Consider the following 23384-nt stretch of genomic DNA (forward strand, 5'->3'; position numbering starts at 1 on the left):
ACACACATGTAAAAATAAATACTTGAAATCATTTAAATTGTGGGCCCTGAATCTATAATCTAATCTATTTGAATGGAATTATGGAAATGCTGGAAAACTTTTCCATGATATTCTGTATTTTTGGAAAGGGTCTGTATATACAAATATCGGGGGCAGTGGTGGCTTAGGAAGCAGACTTGGGTTCAGAAAGCTTCAGGTTCGAGTCCACCAGCTGCCAAGTTACCACTGAGGTGCTCTGAGCATTCTATACACATGTATATATGATTTTTAAGTCAATCTGATCCACTGTATTAAAAAAATATCAATTATTATGCATTCTTTGTCAATGTTTCCAAATCACCAAATAATTTCCCTCCTGATGATAGTGCTATAAGTTAAAACATAAATTAAAAAAAATAATCAAATTAGTTAAAAACTTTATTAAAAGCAGGCTAGCCATTGGCTGGACCACAATGACAAGGTAAAAATATAAAAGCAATACATGTACAAAAAAAAAAAAAAATCATTTTCCCAGGGCACTCAGGATATTTGCCTAAAAAGACAGAGAAACCAATTTTAGGCGCAAAACAGTGTCAAACAAAAAGTGTGGCTGTAGGTGCAGACAGTAAATGACATTATTCTGGAAAACCAATAGCCTAGAGTTGTTGTTGCTGCTGTTGCTCTCCTGGCTACCTTTGCTCCAGAGAACAACAGGTAACATCTCTTTTTCCTATATGTATTTTTAAAAAACTTAATCAGGTGTGGGCAAACTTTTTGACCCGCAGACCACAATTGAACCAACCAACACATGGAACAGGGAGGTCGGGTCAGGAGCAGATAAATGGAGGAGCGTTAGTGTGAACAAGGGTAAATGACATGTAACAGCCATGCATTACGGGTAAATGCTTTTATCATTTTCTACGCCATCTATTGAGGAAATGTGGCTATTGCAGGGAAAAGGCAGAAGTATAATGATAATATTACATTACAATACATTTATAATATAATTTTTTAAAGGTTTTGTGGGCTGCATCTAGCCAGATTTATCATTTAAATAATTTCAATAAGAGTATTTCTTTTAATGATGATGTGAATTCTGCGAACGACACTATTGAAGAGACCACTGCAGATGTAAAGGAGAACTGGGCTAACGCTAGTTTGGCTACCCTGTTTGAGACAGTGCTTACCTTCATAAAGGAGGAAAATCTTTTTTCAGTCATTCCCTCAACTCTTACAAGATCCTCCAACTGCAAAACAATATACAAGAAATCAGGAATATCTCGGAGACGCTTCATATGCATGCCGACAAAGTGATCCAAACAGTGGAGTCTGCCATTCTCACCTCTGTGAAGTTACCATGGAGCTCTCTCCAGCCCAAGATGAGCTTGGCCTTCTTGTCTCCTATCTGCTGCAGACCTTTCAACTCTTTGATGGAGCCGCTGTTGAGAATGTGAAGGATCTTCTTCCTGGACTGCTCTAAGACAGAGTTGTCCAGCTTAGACTCCCAGCTGCTCTCACTCATGTTCTCCTTACCATCTGGAGGCTGGAGTTGGACCAAAAAAAACAAAAAGAAGTTCTAATATAATTCAGAGAAATCTGTCGCTGTATGAGCATGTCAAGAACAAAAGCAGTGATCTTTGTAAGTGGCGACTTGTTTATCTTGCAGCTGACCTCAAACTGGTTGGAAGGCTTTTTCTTGACGCAGACCGACTGTTTCTTGACAGTGATGAGTTGCTGCTGAGGCTGAAGCTGGGAAACTGACGGGAAAGCAGACCCAAAGTGGAAGGATGAAGTCATTTGGAATCAAAATAGGACATTTTTCCCGAAAGGTGACAAATTAACAAGGATGAGGGCACGAAAATGTTATCATTTCTAGTTATTTTTGGCAACGTACATCACGTACAAAGGAACGTCATCCTGTTCAGGATGAGCAAAATAAAAATCCACACTCAACGAAATTTGATATATTCTGGCTGTAACACCGTAGAATGGGCTCTGGTATCATACTTAGAATCGCCGGTGATCGGATGTTACGGACAATGTCATCAAGCGAACTGAAGTACACCAGACACAGTATTTGCAAGGTCACCTGACACATTACGCAGTAGTACTTGCACGTAAAGCATGTAAACGTCTGTGCGAAAAAACTGATGTAGATCAACTCTATTGTCTCACTCACCTTGCAGCGGTTGAACCACAGCCTGCTGTCTGATGGATCGCAATGTGTTGGACTGTTTTTTCTGCAGAGGAGCTGTGCTGTTTTTGAAATCCGACTCGTGTTTACCGCTTGAACCTTCTCCAGCCAGGCGGCTTAGCAGGAGGGCTTTGCTCTCGAACTCCCGCTGCTTCTCCTTTAACTCCTAAAGACGGCGGAAAAGACGATGACCGACACAACTAACAACCACGTCATATTCTGGAAAAGCAGTGAGAACTGCTAAAAAAAAAAAAAACAGTTTGAGGTAAGCAACAAAGCTGTCTCGTTGCGTAGAGTGCGTATGCATTTTCAACCTTAGGGTCGTGACTCCATGTAGGGACGTCTGGAATGCAAATGGAGTTGCTTAAAATGTTTAGACGATAAATATTACTAATAAAATTGTACGATTGAGAATAATATTTGGCAGTCATATTCAAAAAGTCTTTAAGCTACGGGTAATAAACTACAAAACATAATGTATAAATAATGCTCTGCCCCCTGCAGGTGACTATCAAAGCAGTGACACAAATCATTTTGAGAACACCGCCATCATTTGACAGGAGACCGATGTTTCAGCTAGAGTTAAGAGTCACATTGAGCATATTCACCTGAATCTCCTTCCGAGACTGGGCCACATCGTTCAGCACGCTCGATCTGTCTTTCCCCTGACAGCTCATCATTAGCTTTTCTAGAGCGATTAGTCTGTCCATCACTGACGGTGCCGCTAAACTGAAGGAGAGGACCAGAGGAGAAGAGTAGGTCATTGAAGCAGTGTCAATAATCATGTTAGTTCTATTTAATATAATTATAAAAAGAGTAATTCCGTCAGCGATTATTGTCTTCATCGTAGTTTATCTGTAGTCTCAGTGACAGGATTCCATCTAAACCACATTGTAAATTAGAACCCCATCTTGGGGTAAATTCCAAATAACAGACTTTACTAAGATTAGCGTACAGTAGCCAAGTCGACACAACGGATCGATTCGTCATTGTCGGAGATCTCTAACCTGTTACAATTTGCAGAGGAGGCGTCCTCCTGTCCACTTCTCTTCTCCTCCTTCGGCCTTTTCCTCTGTGGGTCGGCATCAGGACCTCGGCCCTCGAGTTCGTCTCTGGCGCGTTTGACTTGAGACGCAGGCAGACAAGGATTAGAATTCAACACGATCCAAAAGTGCATGCGACGTTCATCAAAGCGTAAACCCGCGGTCACGTAACGACCCTGCACTGTATGGGTGTGCCGGAATATCATTATTGCAATGTATATTGCGATATTTCACCTTGCGGTACGTTATTGATATGTTAGTGCGAATAAATAGATATTTAAACAACAAACATACAATTTTTCTAAACCCAACCCCCCCTTGGAGCTTGGAACGCTCCTTCATTTCACTCACCCGGCAGCATGGGCACGGCAACGGTCTCTCGTGTGAAGGGCTTGTTCACAATAAGCTTGGACTTGGCGGCGAAGTTGAGAGCAGTGAAAGTGTCAAAGTAATATTTGTACTCCGGTGCAATGTTGGTGATCATGACCGAATGCGCCGAGCCGCCCAGCGAGTCCTGCAGCAGCCGCGTCAGTTTGCTGTCTCTGTATGGCACTCGGATAGCCGTGCCAGAGTTGAGGGAGTCCACCACTTTGCTGAGAGTGAACAAAGACAGGTTGATGGCGCCGCTCTCCTTCAGACGGATGCCCTGGTTGCCTGTGCGACGGTTGTCCTCGGACCCAGCCAGATCTACCAAGTACAGCTTCCCGGTCTGTTGTCTGTGGGGAAACGTGCGCCGCGTCCGCACAACCTAGACATTGACAGGAATTATTAGGAAAAAAGTAATACAGGAGCAATGAAAGGCAGGACATTTACATTAGTCGCGTTCAATCAAAACGCTTGTATCGCTCTCATTAAAGCCCCAGAAAACCCAAGAGTTTGTTTGTGGGAGTGTTGCAAGAGAGAATTGTTTTAAGCACCAGCTACCAAATCCTGGCCTACTGCACAGAGGCCACGACCTGTTTAAGATGCTCTCCAACGTCAACGGGGAACCCAAGCTCAAACTAGCTGCATTAGCTTAACTGCATTACTTATGGTTGTCTGGATTAAAAATAAATTAAAAAAAAAAAAAAAGAAGAGAAAGGAAAAATTAAAAACCTTAATAAGGAGAATAGCGTGACTGCGGCTGGAACGCTGGTTAAGTTTGGTGGAGGCTGTGGTGCGATTGAGGCTGGCAGGGATGAAATGCTTGTCAAAATCGGAGAAAGACGAGATTGTTGTGTGAGTCAGGCCAGGGATGAGAATGTTCTTGTCCTTGTCCTCTCTGATTGGCAGGTCTTGGGAGCCCGGTGACAGAAGATCAAGCACCTTGGGGCATACAAGAAGAACAAGGGTCAGTCAGTAACAAAATCTGCTTTTTTTTTTGTTAATGTTTCCAGAGCAATAAGAGAAAAACAGACATTGACACCTTCTCATTATAAATTTCCAAGTAAGACATGCCGATGCTATAGTCCCATCCTTCATCCTCCTTCTTGCCCTTCACTAGATGGAAGACTTCACGGACAGCTTGAGGGATCACGCCTGGCTGCTCTGGACTCCCCAACATGGTGTGCGTCTTACCTAAGAGTGAGGACAGAAGACCGTGATGTCAAGGTTTAAATACCATAAAATGACAAGGAAAAAAAAAAAAAAAAAAAAAAACAAGGATTTTGAGAAGTGCTGTTCAAGAACACTGAAAAACCATTGATAACAACATCACTAAATAAAGGGAAGTAAATTATAAGAAAAATAGCAGGTCTGCTGATCACGACGTGCAATAAATGTGACGTGTTTCAAGAGTTAGTGGTTCTACCATCGGTGGCTCTCTTCATCCGCCTCCATCTCACCCCCATCTCCTGCTGTTTCTAGACCACGATCTCCATGTCCTCCTTATATAACATCCATTAATACATTCACTGTGTCTCCTCAGCACATGTTCAAACCATCTCTAACTCCAGCTCCAAACTGCTCCACCTTAAATGTACCTGTGATCTGTTCATTTCTAATCCTGTCCATCCTGGTCACTCCTGGTGAGAATCCCAGCATATTCATCTGTGCCTCCTCTACCACAGTCATACGTCTATTAGACAGAGCCACTGTCTTTAACTCGTACATCATAGCAGATCTCACTAGTGCCCTTCCATCTTGCCAGCACCCTTTTATCCACCCCTTCTGTTCACTGTCTATGTCTCTGGATGGTTGACTCCCTCACCCACTTTTATTACATCTACTCCTTGCAGCTTCATCATTCTTCTTTATCCTCGTCGCTCCAAAGCTAACCTCTATCATTTCGTGTTTAAATATTATACCTGCTCCCTACTCTCACCACCGATTGCAATGTCCGACCTACAAACGTCATGGTCCGCGGAGTTTCCTGCCCGACCACATCCATTAACCTCCCCAGTTTCCTGATGTAACCACACCCTACCTAATCAGTCAGTCCAACAGCACACCCAACCTTATCTTGACCAGTCTTATACATATCCTTGTCTACCCTCACATACTTCTCTACCAATGGCTTTTTAAAAACAGTTCATCCGTAAGTTTACTATCATACGCTTTCTTTAGTTCTATAAAGAGACAGTGTAACTCCTGTATGGCTGATCAACATTCTTCTGTGGTTACTACAAGACTGCACATCAACCTTTCCCCATTTTCTTAGCACACACTCCTCACTAAATTGAACGTTTCCCTTCAATTCACGACCAAGTTGTCCTGTTGGACACACTTTCTAGCTCTAGCTCTGCGTTTAGCTAACCAGCACAAACCAGTCTCCCGACTGACTGGTGACGACAGACAGAAATAACATTTAAATATAAATATATATTTATAAGAAAAAAAATATATATATACAGGCAGAAATAACATTAAAATATAAATATATATATATATATATTTATAAGAAAATATATATATTATATATAATGTCGGTTTGTGCTGGTTAGCTAAACGCAGAGCTAGAGCTAGAAAGTGTGTCCAACAGGACAACTTGGTCGTGAATTGAAGGGAAACGTTCAATTTAGTGAGGAGTGTGTGCTAAGAAAATGGGGAAAGGTTGATGTGCAGTCTTGTAGTAACAACATACCTGCTCCTGTCGGTCCATACGCAAAAACACTGGCATTTTGACCATTCAATACATGTGACAGAATTGGCTTCACCGAGGTGAGGAACACCTCTTGTTGTGTCGTTTCCTCTCCATGAAAAGAATCAAACCTGAAAAACATGTTTTTAATTAAACACCAAACTGGAAAATTAACAAGCGGATTTGCTTTTTTTAAAATACTTACTGATATTTGACTGATTCTGTAGCATTCCTCCAGTTTATTATCTCGAGACTTTGGGAATCTAGGCCTCTCACGCACGGTCCTTCGCTTTTCTCGTCATGTTTACTCATATAAGGACGTAGACGAACAGCAACGCGGACTCTGGTCGTTTTCTTGTTTCCACCGTCTGCTACGGCTACGCGCTGAGCCATGTTTGAGCTCAAAAGGCAAAACCTAATTAAGAATACTTAAGTCAGCCACCAACAATTCTTCAATTTTTTAAATGAGCAGTTAGGAGTTAAATATTTGAAATCGAGGGGACAACTAGCTAACTTTGCCAGTCACTCGCTCTTTTATTTACTCGATACTCCTGTGCACATACTACGTTCTCTCTCTCCCTCTCGCCTTTAAAATTTAACTTAAACTATAATGGATAACGCATAAATACTTACGGTAAATACGTACAGGCGAAAACTTATTTATTCTCCAACTTTGCTTTTGAGAGACATTGTGGACGTTTTGCTTAAACAATGGCGGCGAACGCCAGCAACCAACCGAACGCTTTTCAAATAACAAGACTGCCCCCGGAAACGGCCAATGGCCAATAGGAACTCGCACAGACTGTCGGCGCCACGTCTCATTTAGAGACAAAAATTCCCCTATCTCAATTTATATTAGATGTATAGCATATATTAATACATGATAGGCCCATGAGATATATTAACTTTTCTTGTTAAATGATACGGTGAAAAATATTTCAGTTCATATACTGAGCTGGAAGTTACGTCACTGCAGATCTCTACAAAGTAAACGTCGTTCATACGTCATTTGTTCAGTGTTTCCGTGGACCATCCACATGCTTTTTGGATTGGGCAGCATTACAGCACAGCACGGCGCGGCAGAAAGCCGTCTTTTACTTCATGGAGTCCAAAATGGCGCTTTGTTTACTTCCACTTTTAAGTAATTTCCATCTTTAGCAAGCTCAATGGAGAATTTTGGTATCTTACGGGCACGAATAAAGTAATTAGATTCAACGTCCAACACAAGGAGTCTGACCTTCAATACACGGAGGCTCGGTAATGTCACTTTTTTGTGCCTTATTGTAATTTGGTTCTTGAAATAGCATGCCTAGTGACAGGTTTTTTAACTAATAAACGTGACGCACCTAGTTTTACTCAAGGTCATGTACTTTTTGAACGTAGCATATAACCAACCGGTCGGGTTATATGCAGTACATGTGTTGGTGTTTTACTTTTCCTCGTAAAAATTAGCAATTCAGGGTTACATTGATGATGGTTCTCCTAGGACGAGTGACCCCCTTTCCTTAACGTGTGTGTAAATATTGTATTGTAGGTTCGCTGTGAACATTTTATTTCACGTTCTATCTACATTCTATGGTTATAATTAGTTGTGACTACGCCGGAAAACAATTAGTTCCACACTAGACCTTTTTCAAATAACAGAATGAGTGTGATGTCTTTATAGAGGGTAAACCATACCAGTGCCCATTAGAACATTTGCAATATGGAAATGGAATTTGAATGAAATGCATTATTAATTGCCACATGCACAGTAAAATACTTCGTTTTTCTTCATTGTCTATCCAGTAAATCCTCATAATTCTCCTTAAAACCATACCTCAAAGCTCTCCAAACTCTTTCTCATGTCTAAGGTTACAGAAACAATTGTATGTTTACATTTTTGGGGGGGTTTTTTCTGTCAGTTTGGATAGATTGGAGTTTAACAGCAACAGTGGGCAGGATGCAGGCAGAAGCCACAGACTCTTCACTGAGGCAGGGCATAGAGATACTGGCTGTGAAGGACACTGACCAACCTTCAGCAGCTGAAGAAAAGGAGGAGAAAAAGGCCGACAAAGAACGACAGGATCCTACGGTCTCAGCTGCTACAGAGAAGGAGGGTGACAGCTCTGCTATTAAGGAGGAACACGGTAAGCCAAACCTAGCACTTTCAACTTGCTATTGATATTCAATATTCAGTTTGATTTAAAGTGAGATATTTACCATCCCAAAAATGTACTGTCCTTTTAATTGTCGGAAAACAGTTTTGCAAAAGTATGATTTAAAAAAAAAAATTAAAAACCAAAAACAATTCGTAGTGCATATTAGAATGAACTCATGTAGTCATATTTGTGTTTTCTTTCGCGTTAAACAAGTTGCACATTCGCTAAAGGTTTAGGAACAAATCCTAAAAAGAAAGCAACATTTTGTAACATTGATTCTTAAACACAGGTTACGGTGCCATGTCTGTCCGTGTTTATTGATCAGAGACTGTTTGCTGTTAACTAGACGCAGACATGGAAACAGAGGATGGTGAATCACACCAGGATGACACACAGACAAGGCCAGAGGAGGCTGGTGAAGAGGGAAAGCAGGCTTCTGATGTGGGGGACGAATGGGAAATTCCTTACAGTGACGAGGAAATGGAGGACCCAAAATCCTGGATACCTTCACCCCCGGAAATTAAAAGACTCTATGAGCTGCTTGCCAAAGGAGAAATGCTGGAATTGAACTTTGTGCCTCTGCCGAGAAGGCCACCTACACCCGAACTCACACAGTCACCTGAGAGAGATGATGACGAAGCAATGGCTAAAGAGAGGGAGAGGGAGGAGAGAGTGCGCAAGTCAGTTTTGTTTTTCTCTTTTTGGCAATCTCGTCCATTTTTTTTTTTTTGTAATGAAAACAGATGCAAACTGTGTTTATTTTTCAATTGCAGACCTCCGACTCCGACTGAGTTTGACTTTGATGAAGAACAGATGCAAGCCACTCCGAAAAATGCCTTTGTGAACCGCCGGCGAACACCAGGTGTGATAAACAGCCACACATTGCAAAGTGTTGTGCTTAAAATCATAAATCTGTCTTCTTTTTTATATCAATTCATTTCAGGCTTTGACAAAATGATTTCCCTTCTTTCCAGGATCTTCAGCCCGTTCCTCTGTGAAACGAGAAGCTCGACTAGACAAGGTGCTGTCGGACATGAAGCGCCACCGCAAAATCGAGGAACAGATCATGAGATCCAGCCGAGATTTGTTCAAGAGCGACAAGAAGCTCGGGGCGAATCTGTCCCCCAACAGCCAGAAGGAGCGTGAGAAGGAGAGGGAGCGAGACAGCAACCCCAACACCATCTTCTCCCCGAGACAGAGGAGGTATTAAAGTATTCAGAGAGACCAAGACTAATCACAGTCAAAGATGGACGTTGTTAGTTTTCCAACGTGCTGAAAAAAAACAAACTGAAATATTTTAACAGTTAAAATGTCTTTTGTGTGTTTTGTATGACGGGAATTTGAACTCTCGAATAAAGCAGCTGTTGTTTACAGTGATAATGATTATCCTGCAGCATTGCCAGCTCACTATTTACACTTCATACAAACTTTGGAAAAAAAAAAAAAATGGTGTGTTGACACCAAAAGCAATTGGTGCTTTTTCCCTTCGATAAAACAAATTTTAAAAAAAATCAACAGGAACTGCATACATATGGTGTGAAAAATCTGCCAAATGAACATACTGACAACCTCCGTGCCGCACCCCCGATAAAGGGTTAAGCTAAAAGTGATTCAGTGTAGATGCCTGTGTAGGTTCTCAAGGTCATTTTCCCCAAGCTGTTGACACTCTGATCTTTATAGAACCATTGTATATCAGTGGTTCTCAATTATTTTCTGTCATGCCCCCCCTTGTGGACAGAAATGTTTTCACGCCCTTCCCCGTACTCCCTTGACAACCACTGTATGAGTTGCTGCCACCTAGTGGCTGGAGGCTTGTTATCATTCAGGCATTACAGCAGTGGTAGACACTTATGTCCATATGCGTGCCATATTGCGCCCACACGGGGACCCGCCCCACTATTTGAGAAGTGCTGGTGTACATTTTAAGATTAAGATTTGTGTTCATTCACTCATACTTAAAAAGAAACTCAAGACAGACTCAGGACAGATAAGTATATTTTTGCTAGGTTTGATTAACAATACAGCCTTCATACAAGGCTTCGAAGCATAGAGTATAGTGTGTATGCATCAATATGCATTTTAAAACCACAAAACAAATAAATAAATAAATACTTACAAATAAATAACAAGCTTCTGTGGAATATACAGTACATCAGTTCAAAGTTTTAGTATCGTGGAGAAGCAGTATAAGCATTTATTAACGGGACAAGGGAATGAATATTCTTTGTCCGACATGCCCACGGTTGACCTAGATGTTTTGGCACACGCTGCTCTAAAGCAATTGTTTCTGAGCTTGTTTTTTTTTTATTATTATTATTATTATTTGACCCACTTCCTGGACAGTGTTTCAGTTGCTTCAATTATCCAAAACACAAAAACTAAACAAAAACAAAAACAATGAATACAATACAAATAAAAAAACAGTTTGTTCGGTGACGGTTCATGAAAATACAAATAAAAAACAGTTTGTTCGGTGACGGTTCATGGAACCGGCAAATGTTCAAACATCGGAGCAATTCACATAAAGTTACAAGGTTCATGGACGCCAACTCGGTTTAAATTATAGGGTTAAATTAAATAACATTAACATCAACGTAATTTACAGTTGCATGTGCTGCACATTTCTTTCACACAAGGGAATGGGTTTGTTTTCCTTAAAAACGAGATTGTTGCCGGCCCTGACATCATTAATCCCGTCGGTGAATATAATTAAGCCAATCACAGGTTAAAAAGAGAGACTGCGAGAAAATTCCCTTTCAGTAGTCAAGGAGACGATACAAACTGGACAAACTAGACCAAGACAGAGTGACTGTCTGCATATCACGTCGGATATCGACTAAAGAAACCCTTCGAATTTCTCTGTGGTCTCTGTGAAATCTTGGGAACATTTCACGTTGCTTTGAGAGGCGTTGAAGTAAATCCTGACAAAGATAAACAAATGCCAAACACAAAATAATATCTGAAATCACAACTGGAGGGAACAATAGATGGAACAACTTCAAGAATATTTTTTTTGCCCACTTCATTTCACGAATAGACCGTCTAGAACCAGAACCTTTGGTTCTGTCATTTTACAGAGCTTTTTTTTTTTTCCCCCTTTCTTTTTTTTGCTGCCGTTTCTATTAAGTTCAAATGTGTTGCTCTGTGATTCGATTTGATCGAAGCGATGCCAAAACAATGCCATATTTTCAGAGATAAAAGACTGATGTTGGCTATTTCTTTAGGCCAGTCTTTTGTCATTTTTTTGTCTAAGGGAAACAAGTGAAGGACGAGACAAAAATATTCATGAATCAACCAATCAATAAACAGGGGTCATCTGCCTACGTGAGAACTGAAACTGATTTGTGTGAATTCTAAAACAATACTGTTCACAGATATCAGAAATAAAACACAAACAGAAGAAAAAAAAACGAACACTGACGTAATACTGTCATAACAAGGGGCCAATCGCACGGCTCTGCCAGAGGGGGAAACCTCGCTCAAAATGAAAAACGCAAAAGGACAATCAAATGGAAATGGATAAGGCAGGAAATACAGTCTTGCGTCAATACCTCCCTTCTAAAGATGAGTCAGTCTGCAGGTTGGTTACATTTTGTAAGAGTGACAGTGACTACATAGAGGATACAGATCATAAACACTAACAAGTCAAAATACTGCTTAGCCTGGGGTTGGTTGGTTTGTTTTTTTTTTTCTCTCCTCGAAGGTCTTTTTCATTACTCAACATAATGAGGGGCCTTCTATCTACAGCGAGTTACTAACATACAATATAATACATTCCTAGTTTCAGAGAGGACATAGTTTGATCTAGTCAACGAAAAAAAAAAAAAAAAAAAAAGAGCCACCTATGCTTCTATACATCCAGGGCGAGTTCCTCTCAGCTCAGTGCGTGTTCCCGTCCGTCACAGTGCCCGCTGATGTCTTTGATTACCGAGTGTGCAAAAACCCATTCGTTTGTTTCCGACCGGCCGAGAAGCCGACGTACTCGTTGGCCAGTAGCCGCGTCGTCGAGCTGTGGAGTCTGGGCCACAGTGGAGGTTGTGAGAAGTGCGCCGTGCGTCATTTAAAAATCGACAACCAACAACCAACTCAAATATAAACCTCATCAAAAACAGTGGTTTTCAAGGCTTTTTTCGGCGACGCGGTTCCTGTTAAATATCTCATCGTAAAAACGCTGCGCTGTTTTTGGACTGTGGGCTGAAGCAAAAGTACCCGGAGAAAACCCCCAGGCACACAAGGAATGAACACGCCGCCAATAGAGTCTCTTGTTGTAAGGCAACAGTAGTGTCCACTAATGTACTGTATGGCCCATCTATCTTTTAAAATGTACTTAAATATTCTTTCACCTTCCTTTGAGGTATTTAAAACATTTATTCAACTGCTATTTTTTTTCTAAAATTACTTATTTAAAATTTCATGTACCCACTGGAGTTTCACATTCGAGTAACCCCGGGGCAAATTTTTTTTTTTATCGAAAAGTCAAAACTACTCCTTTCTACTACTGCCAGTCCTGCAACTGTTTCACAGTGGGGGAAAAAAAAAATAGAAAAAAAAAATCATTTTCTTTTCTAGTGCACAAGATGTGTTGTTTTTGAGAACAGGAGTTTAAAAAATATAATAATTAAATAATAGTTTAAAAAAAAAAAAGAAGAAGGGTAAAGCAGTAAACAGAACGTACTGTTTAAGAAGTGCCAAAAGAACGCGCACGGGTGAGGATTGAAAACGCTAAACTCGCTCCAATGTGGCCCAGGCTTGGATGTGACAACTGGCCCCCCTAAGTCTTCAGCCCTCCTGAGGCCATTCTCTGTAGCTTTCGTCACACTGCTACATGTTTCAGGTCTGACTTTCACCCACCAGCAGCTTTCTTCGTTTTTACAAACTCACAAGTACATTTGCCTTCCCTCGTTCCCTCCCTGCCCTCCCCGTCCACTCCTCTCAGTGAGTGGCCAGCTCGTGCTCCGTTGAGCGAGTGCTGTAGCCGTTGGCGCCACCGCCGCCCATCTGGCTCTCCTTCGGTGCGGCGGTCGAAGAGCGCGGCCTCCGAGAGCGCGAGGTGCCCGTAAACAGTCGCAGAGCGCCCCGGCAAATCAGGGAGAACCAGTAGAGCTGGGGAGCCATGAGCAGAGCGGCGCCGAGGTTACAGTGCCACGGCACCGAGAACGGGACCATGTGAAAGGGGATAGAGGCGTACCTGCGCACAACCAGAGGAAAGAGGGGAACGGTGAACAATGAGTGTCAACGCACATGACCAAAAGACGGGACTTTGTGACTTTGTGTGTGTGTCACTGTGCAAAGTTACTGACGACCAGCTCAGTAAGAAAAGGAGGACTCAAGAAAAAAAACAAAGACAGAAAAGAAAGAAAAACATACCTTCCATAGGCGTAGTAGAGGTAAGGGAAGAGGAGGACTCGACAGATGAAAAAAGTGATCAGCATTAGAGCTCCGTTCACTTTGTGCAGGAGAGTATGTTGCTGTTTGTACTGAGAGAGGGGAAGTGAAGAAGAGGAGGGAGAGAGAGGAGAGAGGAGAGAGAGAGAGAGGCAGGCAGTTTTGTTTGGTGAAAGCTGAAGATAGTAAAATTATTAAAGCAGCAATGTGTGTTCATACTGAATCGTTCAGTACAAGTCACACTTTTTTTTTTTTTTTTTGGCCGGGTTTGCAATACTCAGGTGTGACCTATATATTAAAATATATAATTTCACATGTTTATTTTTTAGACTGACAGCCACTAGAGGGCACTCTAGGCTTGCGTACCAGTATCTGCTACTCCTGTAGCACTGAAAATTTACACGTTTGTTATTTTCACACCGACAGCCACTAGAGGGAAATCTAGCATGTTTTTTTTTTTCCTTCTTCATTATGCAATTGTTGGCTGGTGCGACTACTTATAAGTCGCGAAATTAAGGTACACACAGACCGCAGACATTTTTTTGTCAACATGTGTCACCTTGTGTTTTACCGTACCGTATGTTGATTGTACCTACGGTAATGCTGAGTGGAATCAATTATGATGCGTCATTCAATTGCTTCCGGCAACTTTAGTTAACAGTTGGCGGGAAGTTGAATTAGGCCAAAACAATGTGTCGTCAGTGTTAAGTTGAAGTCAGTCGGTCCTGCTAACGATAGAACAAGCACAATAACTGGTTCTTGTGCAAAAAAACAGCAAAGTGTTTGTTCTCGATTGGTCATCGACAAACGCTAGTGTGCTATTCACTGTTCAATAATTCAATATTACATTTGTTTTCAGCTTTTCAACAAACCTCATGTACCATTGGAAACTTTTACATCGGTTATGTGTCGTTTGTTCAAGGAAATATGGTTATTAAAAAATAAAATAATAATACATTCTATCCCTTTTTTTGCTATTTTTTTTTCTCTTATTCTCTCCAATTTTCGGAAGCCCCTCTAGCACTCCCTTTGAAAATCACTGTCCTAGGAAATTTTTGGAAAATAAATGTGTCTTGTCAGGATCTGAAAAATGTCATATATAGAAAAAAAATTTTTTTTGTAACATTATTGAATCGATTATACATCAAGGCAGCGTTTCATTACTAACGCTCAGGCAAAAGACAAAGTTCGTTAGCAAAGTCAGTGTAGACGGGGCGCACATTTTTTTTTTTTTTTTTTACAGTGGTGTGTGTTTGTTTTTTGTGCGGCGCATGCCTGCTTGCGTAACACAAAGAGTAAGAGCGAGAAGCCGTAGAAGGAGAGAGACGTTTATCTGAACAGCAAACCTGCTTCAGGGAGATAACACGCACCGGAGAGGGTCTGTTCTATAGGCTCGAAAGGGCATGTCACCGTAACAAAAAAAAAAAAAAAAAAAAAAAAGGGCATGTCACCGTAACAAACAAAAAAAAAAAAACCACACTATTGTTGTTGTTGTTATTGATTGTTTGGTAATAAAGTGAACCCTCCGCCGTAATAGGGGCCATTCCCTTATAACCCGGTGCTGTTCAACAATCAACAAGAGGCATTGGCAGGGCGGCGAGAGACGCACATGCAGAGAAGCCTTTTCTTCCAATTGACTACAGAAGGACACTCACCTGGATTAGTATTTTTCCTAAGCAGACAGAGGGAGTGCTGAGCTCAGCCATGAACATTATACCCTGGAAATAATCTCCCTTTCCTTGACGCCAAAACTAGAAAAAGGTAAAAAAAAAAATGAGAGAGAGAGAGAGTATTTTTGTTAAATCGTTAAATGACTCAAATTTGACATTCTCGTGCAAAACATTAGTATAAACGTAAGCGAACGCGCCGAAAGCCAAACGACCTTACAAAAAGACGTTTTTGACTCAGTTGTTAAAAGATTATGAGGACATACAGTATTATGCTACTTTTAGGCAAATTAGTATTTTCTGCTTCTGCTTCTTCTTCTCAGCAACATCGTGCTCTGCTGAAATGGAAGGCCTGAGTCCAGCAGGACTCCTCACCCACCTGTTTAAACAGCCCTGGTCTGAACAGCTGCTTTCTGTGGCTATAGCTTTAAATGGTATTATTGAGCAACTGTGTGCTCGGCGAACCTCTCATGCGGAGAGGCGACTTGACTTGACTGCTTCATGTATCGCCGTCATAACGGTCAAACACAGACAGCGGTACATCTGGGACACGTGCAGTCAAGTGTTTTCGAATGCACATTCACGCTCTGCTATTCTAATGCTAGCATGGTAAACCATCCAGAACACTGGACGTTCTAAAAATAAAAAGTTTGTTACTTCAACATTACTTTTGGTCTTTTGGGTAATGGTTTGCAAATGCAAATAATAATAATAATAATAATTATTATTATTATAAAATAGTAGAACTTGAGTAACTCCATACATTTCATACTCTTTAAACATTATTTTGTAGCTTTTGCTAATGGAGAGAACAAAGCAATCCGTTGTTTTATCAGCTCCCAGTGAGACGCTCACATCTCAAGTCACTTTTTTTTACTCTTGGCAGGAATCATCTGCTCATGAAGGCAGGATGGGGTTTTAATAATTTGCGACGTCACAAACCATTTGCAATCAAAAAGGGCTTGTTTTGAAGATACGTTTCCAGATTTGGGAAGACTATAAAACATCTACGTAGTTGTGGAAATTGTGTGCTAGAACTTGGTAAAGTAAACTTGCATAGTACGCAATAGCCATGTGGTTACAGATCCGCAGCTAAATTCGAATTATACGTTGGTGCCGTTGTACTTTTGGCCTTTTTTTTGTATGTAAAAAAAAAAAAAAAAAAAAAAAAACGTACTTGTGTTTTTGTTGCAGAAATTGATTGGGCAGAAAGAAGAATGTGCGACAGTTACCACAGAGACTGGGAAGCAGACAGTGACCATGACAACATGGTGTAGCACCATGAGGAACTCGCGACGCAAGTAGCTGGTCAGAGCAGAGCTCATATGTTGGGGGGCTGCAGACGCCTCTTCGTGCCCTTTGACCCTCAGCTTGTACCAGTAGCACATGAACATGGCGTAGATGTCATACACAAAGTAGGGAACAGCGAACATGATGTAAGTGCTGGTCAGCCAATGTCTGTGTGCATAAGAGGAGAGAGGAGCTCGTAAAGTTGAATAGAAATGTACAGATCAAAGGCTAAACAAAATTTTTAAAACCGTGAATTCAGTGAATACGTCTATAAAAAAAAAAAACAACAACAACCCTTTTTTTTTTTTTGTCCAAACATCCGTCTTTACCACTTTACCATTTTGTATTTCAACAGTACTACAAATCAATGGTCAAATACCTTAGGTCAGGCATGGGCAAACTAAGGCTCGGGGGCCGGATGTGGCCCGTTCAGCTTTTTAATCCATCCCGCCAAACTTTTCCAAATTATATAATTTATTTATATCGTCATTCTACTACTACTTTTTTTCATGCTATACCCACGTTTCCCCAACAGAGGGCGTAGAAAATGATAAAAAACATTTAGGCATTTTAGCCTTTATGCATGACTTTTTCATGTTATTTATATTAGTTCACACAAACTCTCCATCTATCTGCTCCTGACCTGGTCAACCTGTCAAATTTTAGGACAACTGTGTGTCCAAAAAGTTTGCCCATGTCTGCCTTAGGTTGTCAATTACTAAACTTGTGTTAAATGTGTGTTCATTCACAGCTAAGTGGAGCTGGTTTGTTTTTAATCAGTTACTCTGCTACAATGGATGGGGGATACATTTCCTACAGCTTGTCAGAGTAACGGTGTGTACGTGTTTTGCGTATTTGGTGATTGCTATATATTGCAATAGCAACGTAAGTGCAATAACTTTGGCCTTTTTTTTTTTTTTTTAATAACAATCAGGTCAAAGCCTGAGGTTTGAACTATGAAGGGAAATCATAGTAGTTATCTACTATGGTTTGATTTACCATATGCATACAGGGTTTTTTTTTTGACTCACACAATCTGTCTGACGTCATATTTATAAACAAGGATACATTTACCGTATTTTCCGGACTATAAGTCGCTCCGGAGTATAAATCGCACCAGCCAAAAAAATGATTAAAAGTGCAACTTACAGGAGTAGCAGCTGCTGTTGCACAAGCCTAGAGTGCCCTCTAGCGGCTGTCAGTGTGAAAATAACAAACATTTAAATTTTCAGTGGTACAGGAGTAGCAGATACTGGTACACAAGGCTATAGAGTGCCCTCTAGCGGCTTTCGGTGTGAAAATAACAAATGTGAAAATATATATTTTTATATATATAAGTCCCACCTGAGTAGAAGTCACAAACCCAGTCATAAAAGATGAAAAAAAAGTGCGACATATAGTCTGGAAAATACGGTATTTGGACTAAGACACACTTATCATCTTAAATGATAAATGAACTTCTCTCAACCTTAATAACATTTCCAAAGTGTAGTTCCAAAAATTAAAATGAAAAAAATAATTAATTTGCACTGTATACATTTCTACTGGATGAGACTCTAAAATCTCCTGTCCTTATGAAAACAATGTGTTATTTGTTACAAGAAAGTAAGGAAAGTTTGATAGAAGATTAATATGTGTTTCCTTACTGGTCCTCAATGATATCCTCGCAAGAGGAAGCAATGATGTAGCCAGCGGAAGAAGCCATGACAGCCTGGACTGACGACACCAACCTGAGGACCAATGACAGACAGTTGAGATTTTTCATTTTAATTTCCTGTTCAAAGACTACAGTTAAAACCTTGATTTCAGCTACAAGACAGTATATAGTATTTTTTTTTTAAAAATATAAATTATAATTTTAAAATTGAGAAAAGAAGAGATGGGGGGAAAAAAAAACAAAAAACAAAAAGTGGAACTTTATCTAACCTGGCAGACACAATGACTGCATCTCCTTCGCTCCATCTCAGTGCTGGGATGGACTTGAGGCATTGTTTGGAAAGTAAGAAGAGGCCTGGAAAGAACACAGACCCAGCAGCGAGAATGGTCAACATGGTCCCTGAAGGTTTGTCTGAGGGGTACAAAGTCCAGCAGGCAATCCAGTCTCAGAGTCCTGCCACTCTCTCGTCTCTGGAATACAGAACATGAAAGATTTAACATCGGCCTCATGTCGAGCCACCTATTTGGCCGTGTTCAGTTAGATAACACGCAAAGCACGGTATCAGAGGTCAACATACAGTACGTATATACACGCTTCACTGTGAGAAACTTGTCACGTGCACGGTTACGATGTGAGGGGAAGAGGAGCAGTCAAGACACACTGTTTGTCAAGATCCTGCTTTTTTTTTTTTTTTAAATCACAAATATCCTCTTCCGTTTCCACTGTAAATGTGATGACACTTTGACAGTAATATCAGCAAAGCCCAGTTTTCCCTTTGAGATTTAGAGATTAAAACGATACGTTCTTTAGGCAAACGGAGATCACGGGTTAACCTAAAAAGGTGCGATTTCTTGCCATTTACTGTTAATTTTAAATGGCACTGACAATATATAGTACATCTTCTATTTAATCAATTTTTTGTACTAATTTTAGGTACTTTAGGAGTTAACCTAAAAAGGTGCGATTTCATTTATCTTGCCATTTACTGTTCATTTTAAATGGCACTGACAATATACAGTACGTCTTCTATTTAATCAATTTTTGTACTAATTTTAGGTACTTTAGGTTTTTCATACACACAGAAAAGCTGTTGTGTTTTTTATTTGACGTTTAGTGTTAATTACTATTTAAAATTACTTTTCAAATTGTTTTATTCAAAACACCATCAATGAGGAAAAAACCCTGCAAATTTAAATAACAGACGTTAATTTTAAGGCCACTCGGAAGAAGGAAGATGAGTGAACTTTTTCAGCGTTCTTATTTTGTTTGTTTGTTTGTTTTACACAGCAAGACAACATAAAAAAAACAATAAAGTTTTACCAAGAAAGCAAGACTGTTCTACATGAACATAAAAAAAAAACAATAAAGTTTTACCAAGAATTATATCAAATATCCTGAATTTGTCCTACACAAAAATCTGAGGATTGAACTGACAACCCAAGGCAGGGGTCCCCAACTGGTGCCTGACCTTAGGTCATTTGGTACCGGTTTTTCCATTTAAAGACAATCTGCCAATGTTTCAGAACAATAGGTGATTCAGACTCTGACACTAACAGACGTTTTAATTTGGAAATGTAATGATCCTTCAACAATCGTTTTAATTTGTAAATGTAATGATCCTTCAACAATGGTGCAGTATTACTGGTCCGCAGTAACGGCTGATACGAGCCGATTGGTCCTTGGTACAAAAAAGGGTTGGGGACCCTCTGAAGTCCATGCCAGAAGACCATAAAATTGAAGAAGCTCAAGAGATTTACTTTAAGACACTTATGGAAAACAACTCGTATTACTGTATAATTAACTGAATACTCAATAAGAAACAACAATATTCAAATTTTAAGTATGTATTTTCAGTCATGTTAAAAAGTTGAAGATACAAAGTATGTATAATACTGACGTATGCTTCCTAAAAAAATATAGGAAAAAGGGATTAGAAAGAGATGTTAAAACAGCAACACAGGCCCTATTTATCAAGCAAACCTTATACTTAATTTATATATAGCTAGACTTGACTAGTGAGACATGATTTTCTAGATCTTTGCATGCGAAAAAACCTTCTCCATCTCCGAATTCCAATGACCCACATGCTGAGTACACAGGGAGCCTAGCGCCACCTTGGCCTACACATTTCATCTGACACAATAGGCTTCGTCCACTCTGACTCCATAGGAAACCATGTGGATACGTTCGTGTGGTTTTGCACTTAGCTGCCACCGGACTAGCTGACTCATTAAAAAGTTGAAGTCCATTAGCAAAATGCGCATTGCGCTTTTTATCCTAAACGTCGAAGTTATCGACACGGACTCTGGCTGCTTACTTTTTCGAGGTTTATGCTGTAAACCGTCGTCGACTATTAAGACCAGTGTCTGTTCACATAGACAACGAATTGTTGGCCGAAGGACATCGAAATGGTTACATGTTGTGCTACTGCCGTTGAATAACATAATAACGGTGTCAGCGATGACATGAGCAACTTCGGCTTACGTATGTGACATGCATTCGATACACACGTTCAAAGCGTTCAGACAATCGATTCTATGTTTACTTTAAGCTTTGTAACGTTTCACCAGGCAAAGATAACGGGAGCAACGGATAGCTACAACTGCTGTTAACTACCATGGAGGTGTTCACTGTTCATGAAAAATTGTTCACTCGGTCGGTACTTCCGATAGGTGTTTGTTTTTTTAAATAAAGCAAACACTGCTCACGGTTTATTTCACATATTAGCTGGCCCGCAGTGAGCATGGCACATCCGCCGCTCAACTAAGCTAACAATGACACTAGCGTTAGCATTCTAGTTATCTCACTGCTACTGATTTAGTTGGCAACAACTGGAATAAAACATACTTAACACTTCAATGTTGATAAATACGAACGACACCCAAGACGTCCATGTGACACTCTCTACGTGTTATCTCCACGCCGTACTAACATAAGAGTGATGCCGATAGCCGTGGTTTGCTAGCTTCTTATTTGTTTGTATCTGTCAGTGGTGCACGCTGACAGGCTAACAGAGTCAGAGTTCACAGATGTTCACAAGAGACGAAAAGGGCAGTATTTACACAGAGTCTGCGGTGAGTGGGTCAGCGGCCGGTCGAAACTCTGGTCCAGCAGGAAGCGTTTAATGTCTGAGGCGTCCCCGGGCTCTCCGCCTCGATGATCCGCATGTTTATGAGAACACTTGAAGGTCTGAAGCGTAGCTGCAGCGGGCCGACGCTAGCTTGCACCAAGTTGGATCAAAATGTGTGCGAAAGGAGCCTACTGGGAGCATCGGAGACCACCCCTGGATGTAAGCAGCATACGCAAAGAAATGCTTTTCAACGCGGCAAAGAGGCGGCAGAGCAGTAACGGCGTGGTTCCGGGTGTCAAGCGACGTTAGCGTAGCCGCTCTGCCGCTCCGTCATCACAGCCTCTCTGTAGTGCATCTCCAGTAGAGCAGAGGCTGTGAGGTCGACGCTGGTGCAGCAGCAAGGACCTGCCTCGGGCTGCCGACACAAGTTCAGACTGCAGATGCTGGCGTGAATACAGATGTTCTGTTTTTTGTCCTCAAATTCGATTTTTTTTTTTTAATTATCCGGAAAGTATACAACTTAGTAAAACAACAACAAAAAAAACAAAACAAAAAAAAACCGTGTTATTACTAACGAGTAATAACCAACGTCATTATTTTGTGCACACATTTAATCTCACAAAATCAAAATCCTATACATTCTTTAAATTCAAATATATCTTCTTAACTTTCCTACTACTTTTTTTACAATCACAGAAAGACAGAAAGAATTTTTTTTAGTCCATTACTGGCCATATTTGAAGACAAACAACCATTTGCTTTTAAATTCCCAGCTGAGTTAAACTATGTCCAATAGTCCAGGTATACGGTGTATGTTATTTTACTCTGACCCTACGTAGTACACATAAAATATGTGTACTATGCTCCATTTATAATAATTGACAACAAACACAAACATTTGCGACCCAATTCAATAGACATTATTCGTAAACACCCCCAAAAAAAAATCTCTTGTGACCGACCTGAGTGTCGCGACCCGGTCTTTGGTAAACAGTGGACTAATGGACACCTGTGCTTTACCCTTGGGCCAGGCCTGGGCTTGTGTCCCACCAGTGTGTGACTGGTGGCCAAGCCTTTGCCCAAACCCCCAAAAACATGGGCACGAAAGACAAGAGGATGGATGGAAACCCTGGCAGAAACTGGTTAGAAGAACATTCAAATGTCTGATTTTGAGGTCACTCTTATCTGAGCCATTTATGAAACAAATTATCTTTGCATTATTCTCAAAGTGTTTCTGAATCCCAGTTGCTTCATCCTGGACGGTATCTCTACATTGACTTGTCCTTGTCTCCGGCACTTTTCTTAGCGTATTGCTTTAGGATGCGAGAGTGGAATCCCCGAAAATAGCCAAAGTGACTATACAGAATACTGAATATGACTAGTCAAATATTTTGTCCAATTGCTCTCCTTTACTTTACTCTGCCTTTCAGAGGACCGGGAAGACAACAGAGGAGACAACGGGATCGTTTAAATACAATTACCGCACTGTAAAAGGTCATTTTATTTAAAGTACTTCTCAAATAGCGGGGCTTCCAATGGAAGCCTCCAGTCACTAGGTGGCAGCACCTCATACAGTGGTTTGTACAGATAAGAATATACATGTTATCAGGTTCTCAATAGTATTTCAATTCGTGGGGGGGTGTGGCTCAGAGCGCTAACAGCTAGTAGTAATCTTTTTTTTTTGAATGTCCATGATTGACCAATCACCGGGCTGGAAGTGGTCCCCCGAGCCAGAAGGTTATAAGCACTGCTGTAAATGGTGAAAATGAAAAAAGACAGAAAGCAGAATGACGACGATTTGTTTACCCTTTTTAATTTGACCTGTCCAAATTACAAAATAATAACATGATCTTTACTGCACCTAAAAAAAACAAAACAACAAAATATTTAGACTGTTGTA

General features: G+C 40.6%; 3 protein-coding genes across 6 annotated transcripts; 1 reads left to right on the forward strand and 2 right to left on the reverse strand.

Annotated features, from left to right (window-relative positions):
- Positions 1-420: 420 nt before the first annotated feature.
- On the reverse strand, positions 421-7070 carry kif22 (kinesin family member 22). Of its 2 annotated transcripts, none has more exons than XM_008314600.3 (13): positions 6921-7070; positions 6480-6689; positions 6278-6405; positions 4622-4773; positions 4312-4521; positions 3568-3964; positions 3181-3298; positions 2782-2902; positions 2159-2339; positions 1651-1736; positions 1322-1522; positions 1167-1226; positions 421-532 (listed from the first exon to the last, which is right to left on the reverse strand). In XM_008314600.3, the coding sequence occupies exons 2-13, from the start codon at positions 6665-6667 to the stop codon at positions 503-505; spliced, it is 1872 nt and encodes a 623-aa protein (XP_008312822.1). In that variant the 5' UTR covers positions 6668-6689; positions 6921-7070; the 3' UTR covers positions 421-502. The 2 variants fall into 2 exon arrangements, with proteins under 2 accessions (XP_008312822.1, XP_008312821.1); XM_008314599.3 differs by having other exon boundaries at positions 422-532; positions 6908-7066.
- A 218-nt stretch (positions 7071-7288) lies between these two features.
- Positions 7289-10810, forward strand: pagr1 (PAXIP1 associated glutamate-rich protein 1). 2 transcript variants are annotated; one of them, XM_008314602.3, is made up of 5 exons: positions 7289-7531; positions 8188-8403; positions 8762-9095; positions 9189-9277; positions 9390-10810. In XM_008314602.3, exons 2-5 carry the CDS (start codon positions 8217-8219, stop codon positions 9623-9625), a joined length of 846 nt encoding a protein of 281 aa, XP_008312824.1. In that variant the 5' UTR covers positions 7289-7531; positions 8188-8216; the 3' UTR covers positions 9626-10810. The 2 variants fall into 2 exon arrangements, with proteins under 2 accessions (XP_008312824.1, XP_008312823.1); XM_008314601.3 differs by having other exon boundaries at positions 7291-7531; positions 8179-8403; positions 9390-9801.
- Positions 10811-11511: 701 nt separating this feature from the next.
- On the reverse strand, positions 11512-21973 carry tlcd3bb (TLC domain containing 3Bb). Of its 2 annotated transcripts, none has more exons than XM_008314603.3 (7): positions 21477-21973; positions 18684-18884; positions 18404-18487; positions 16700-16925; positions 15456-15551; positions 13783-13892; positions 11512-13603 (listed from the first exon to the last, which is right to left on the reverse strand). In XM_008314603.3, exons 2-7 carry the CDS (start codon positions 18806-18808, stop codon positions 13348-13350), a joined length of 897 nt encoding a protein of 298 aa, XP_008312825.1. In that variant the 5' UTR covers positions 18809-18884; positions 21477-21973; the 3' UTR covers positions 11512-13347. The 2 variants fall into 2 exon arrangements, with proteins under 2 accessions (XP_008312825.1, XP_008312826.1); XM_008314604.3 differs by lacking the exon at positions 21477-21973 and adding an exon at positions 21262-21457.
- Between the last annotated feature and the right edge of the window lie 1411 nt (positions 21974-23384).

Source organism: Cynoglossus semilaevis, chromosome 8 (assembly GCF_000523025.1).
Source record: "Cynoglossus semilaevis isolate Cse_v1.0 chromosome 8, Cse_v1.0, whole genome shotgun sequence".
Lineage (NCBI taxonomy): Eukaryota > Metazoa > Chordata > Actinopteri > Pleuronectiformes > Cynoglossidae > Cynoglossus > Cynoglossus semilaevis.

Excerpts from the sequence above, each read along its gene's own strand:
- kif22 (XM_008314600.3), bottom strand. The coding sequence starts at position 6,667 with ATGGCTCAGCGCGTAGCCGTAGCAGACGGTGGAAACAAGAAAACGACC. Across the intron at positions 1,737-2,158 it reads TGTGGTTCAACCGCTGCAAG|TTTCCCAGCTTCAGCCTCAG; the intron begins GTGAGTGAGACA and ends CTTTCCCGTCAG. Across the intron at positions 1,227-1,321 it reads TCCATGGTAACTTCACAGAG|TTGGAGGATCTTGTAAGAGT; the intron begins GTGAGAATGGCA and ends ATTGTTTTGCAG.
- pagr1 (XM_008314602.3), top strand. The coding sequence starts at position 8,217 with ATGCAGGCAGAAGCCACAGACTCTTCACTGAGGCAGGGCATAGAGATA. Across the intron at positions 9,096-9,188 it reads AGGGAGGAGAGAGTGCGCAA|ACCTCCGACTCCGACTGAGT; the intron begins GTCAGTTTTGTT and ends TTTCAATTGCAG. Across the intron at positions 9,278-9,389 it reads GAACCGCCGGCGAACACCAG|GATCTTCAGCCCGTTCCTCT; the intron begins GTGTGATAAACA and ends CCTTCTTTCCAG.
- tlcd3bb (XM_008314603.3), bottom strand. The coding sequence starts at position 18,808 with ATGTTGACCATTCTCGCTGCTGGGTCTGTGTTCTTTCCAGGCCTCTTC. Across the intron at positions 18,488-18,683 it reads GCAGTCATTGTGTCTGCCAG|GTTGGTGTCGTCAGTCCAGG; the intron begins GTTAGATAAAGT and ends ATTGGTCCTCAG. Across the intron at positions 16,926-18,403 it reads GAGGATATCATTGAGGACCA|ACATTGGCTGACCAGCACTT; the intron begins GTAAGGAAACAC and ends TTATGCACACAG.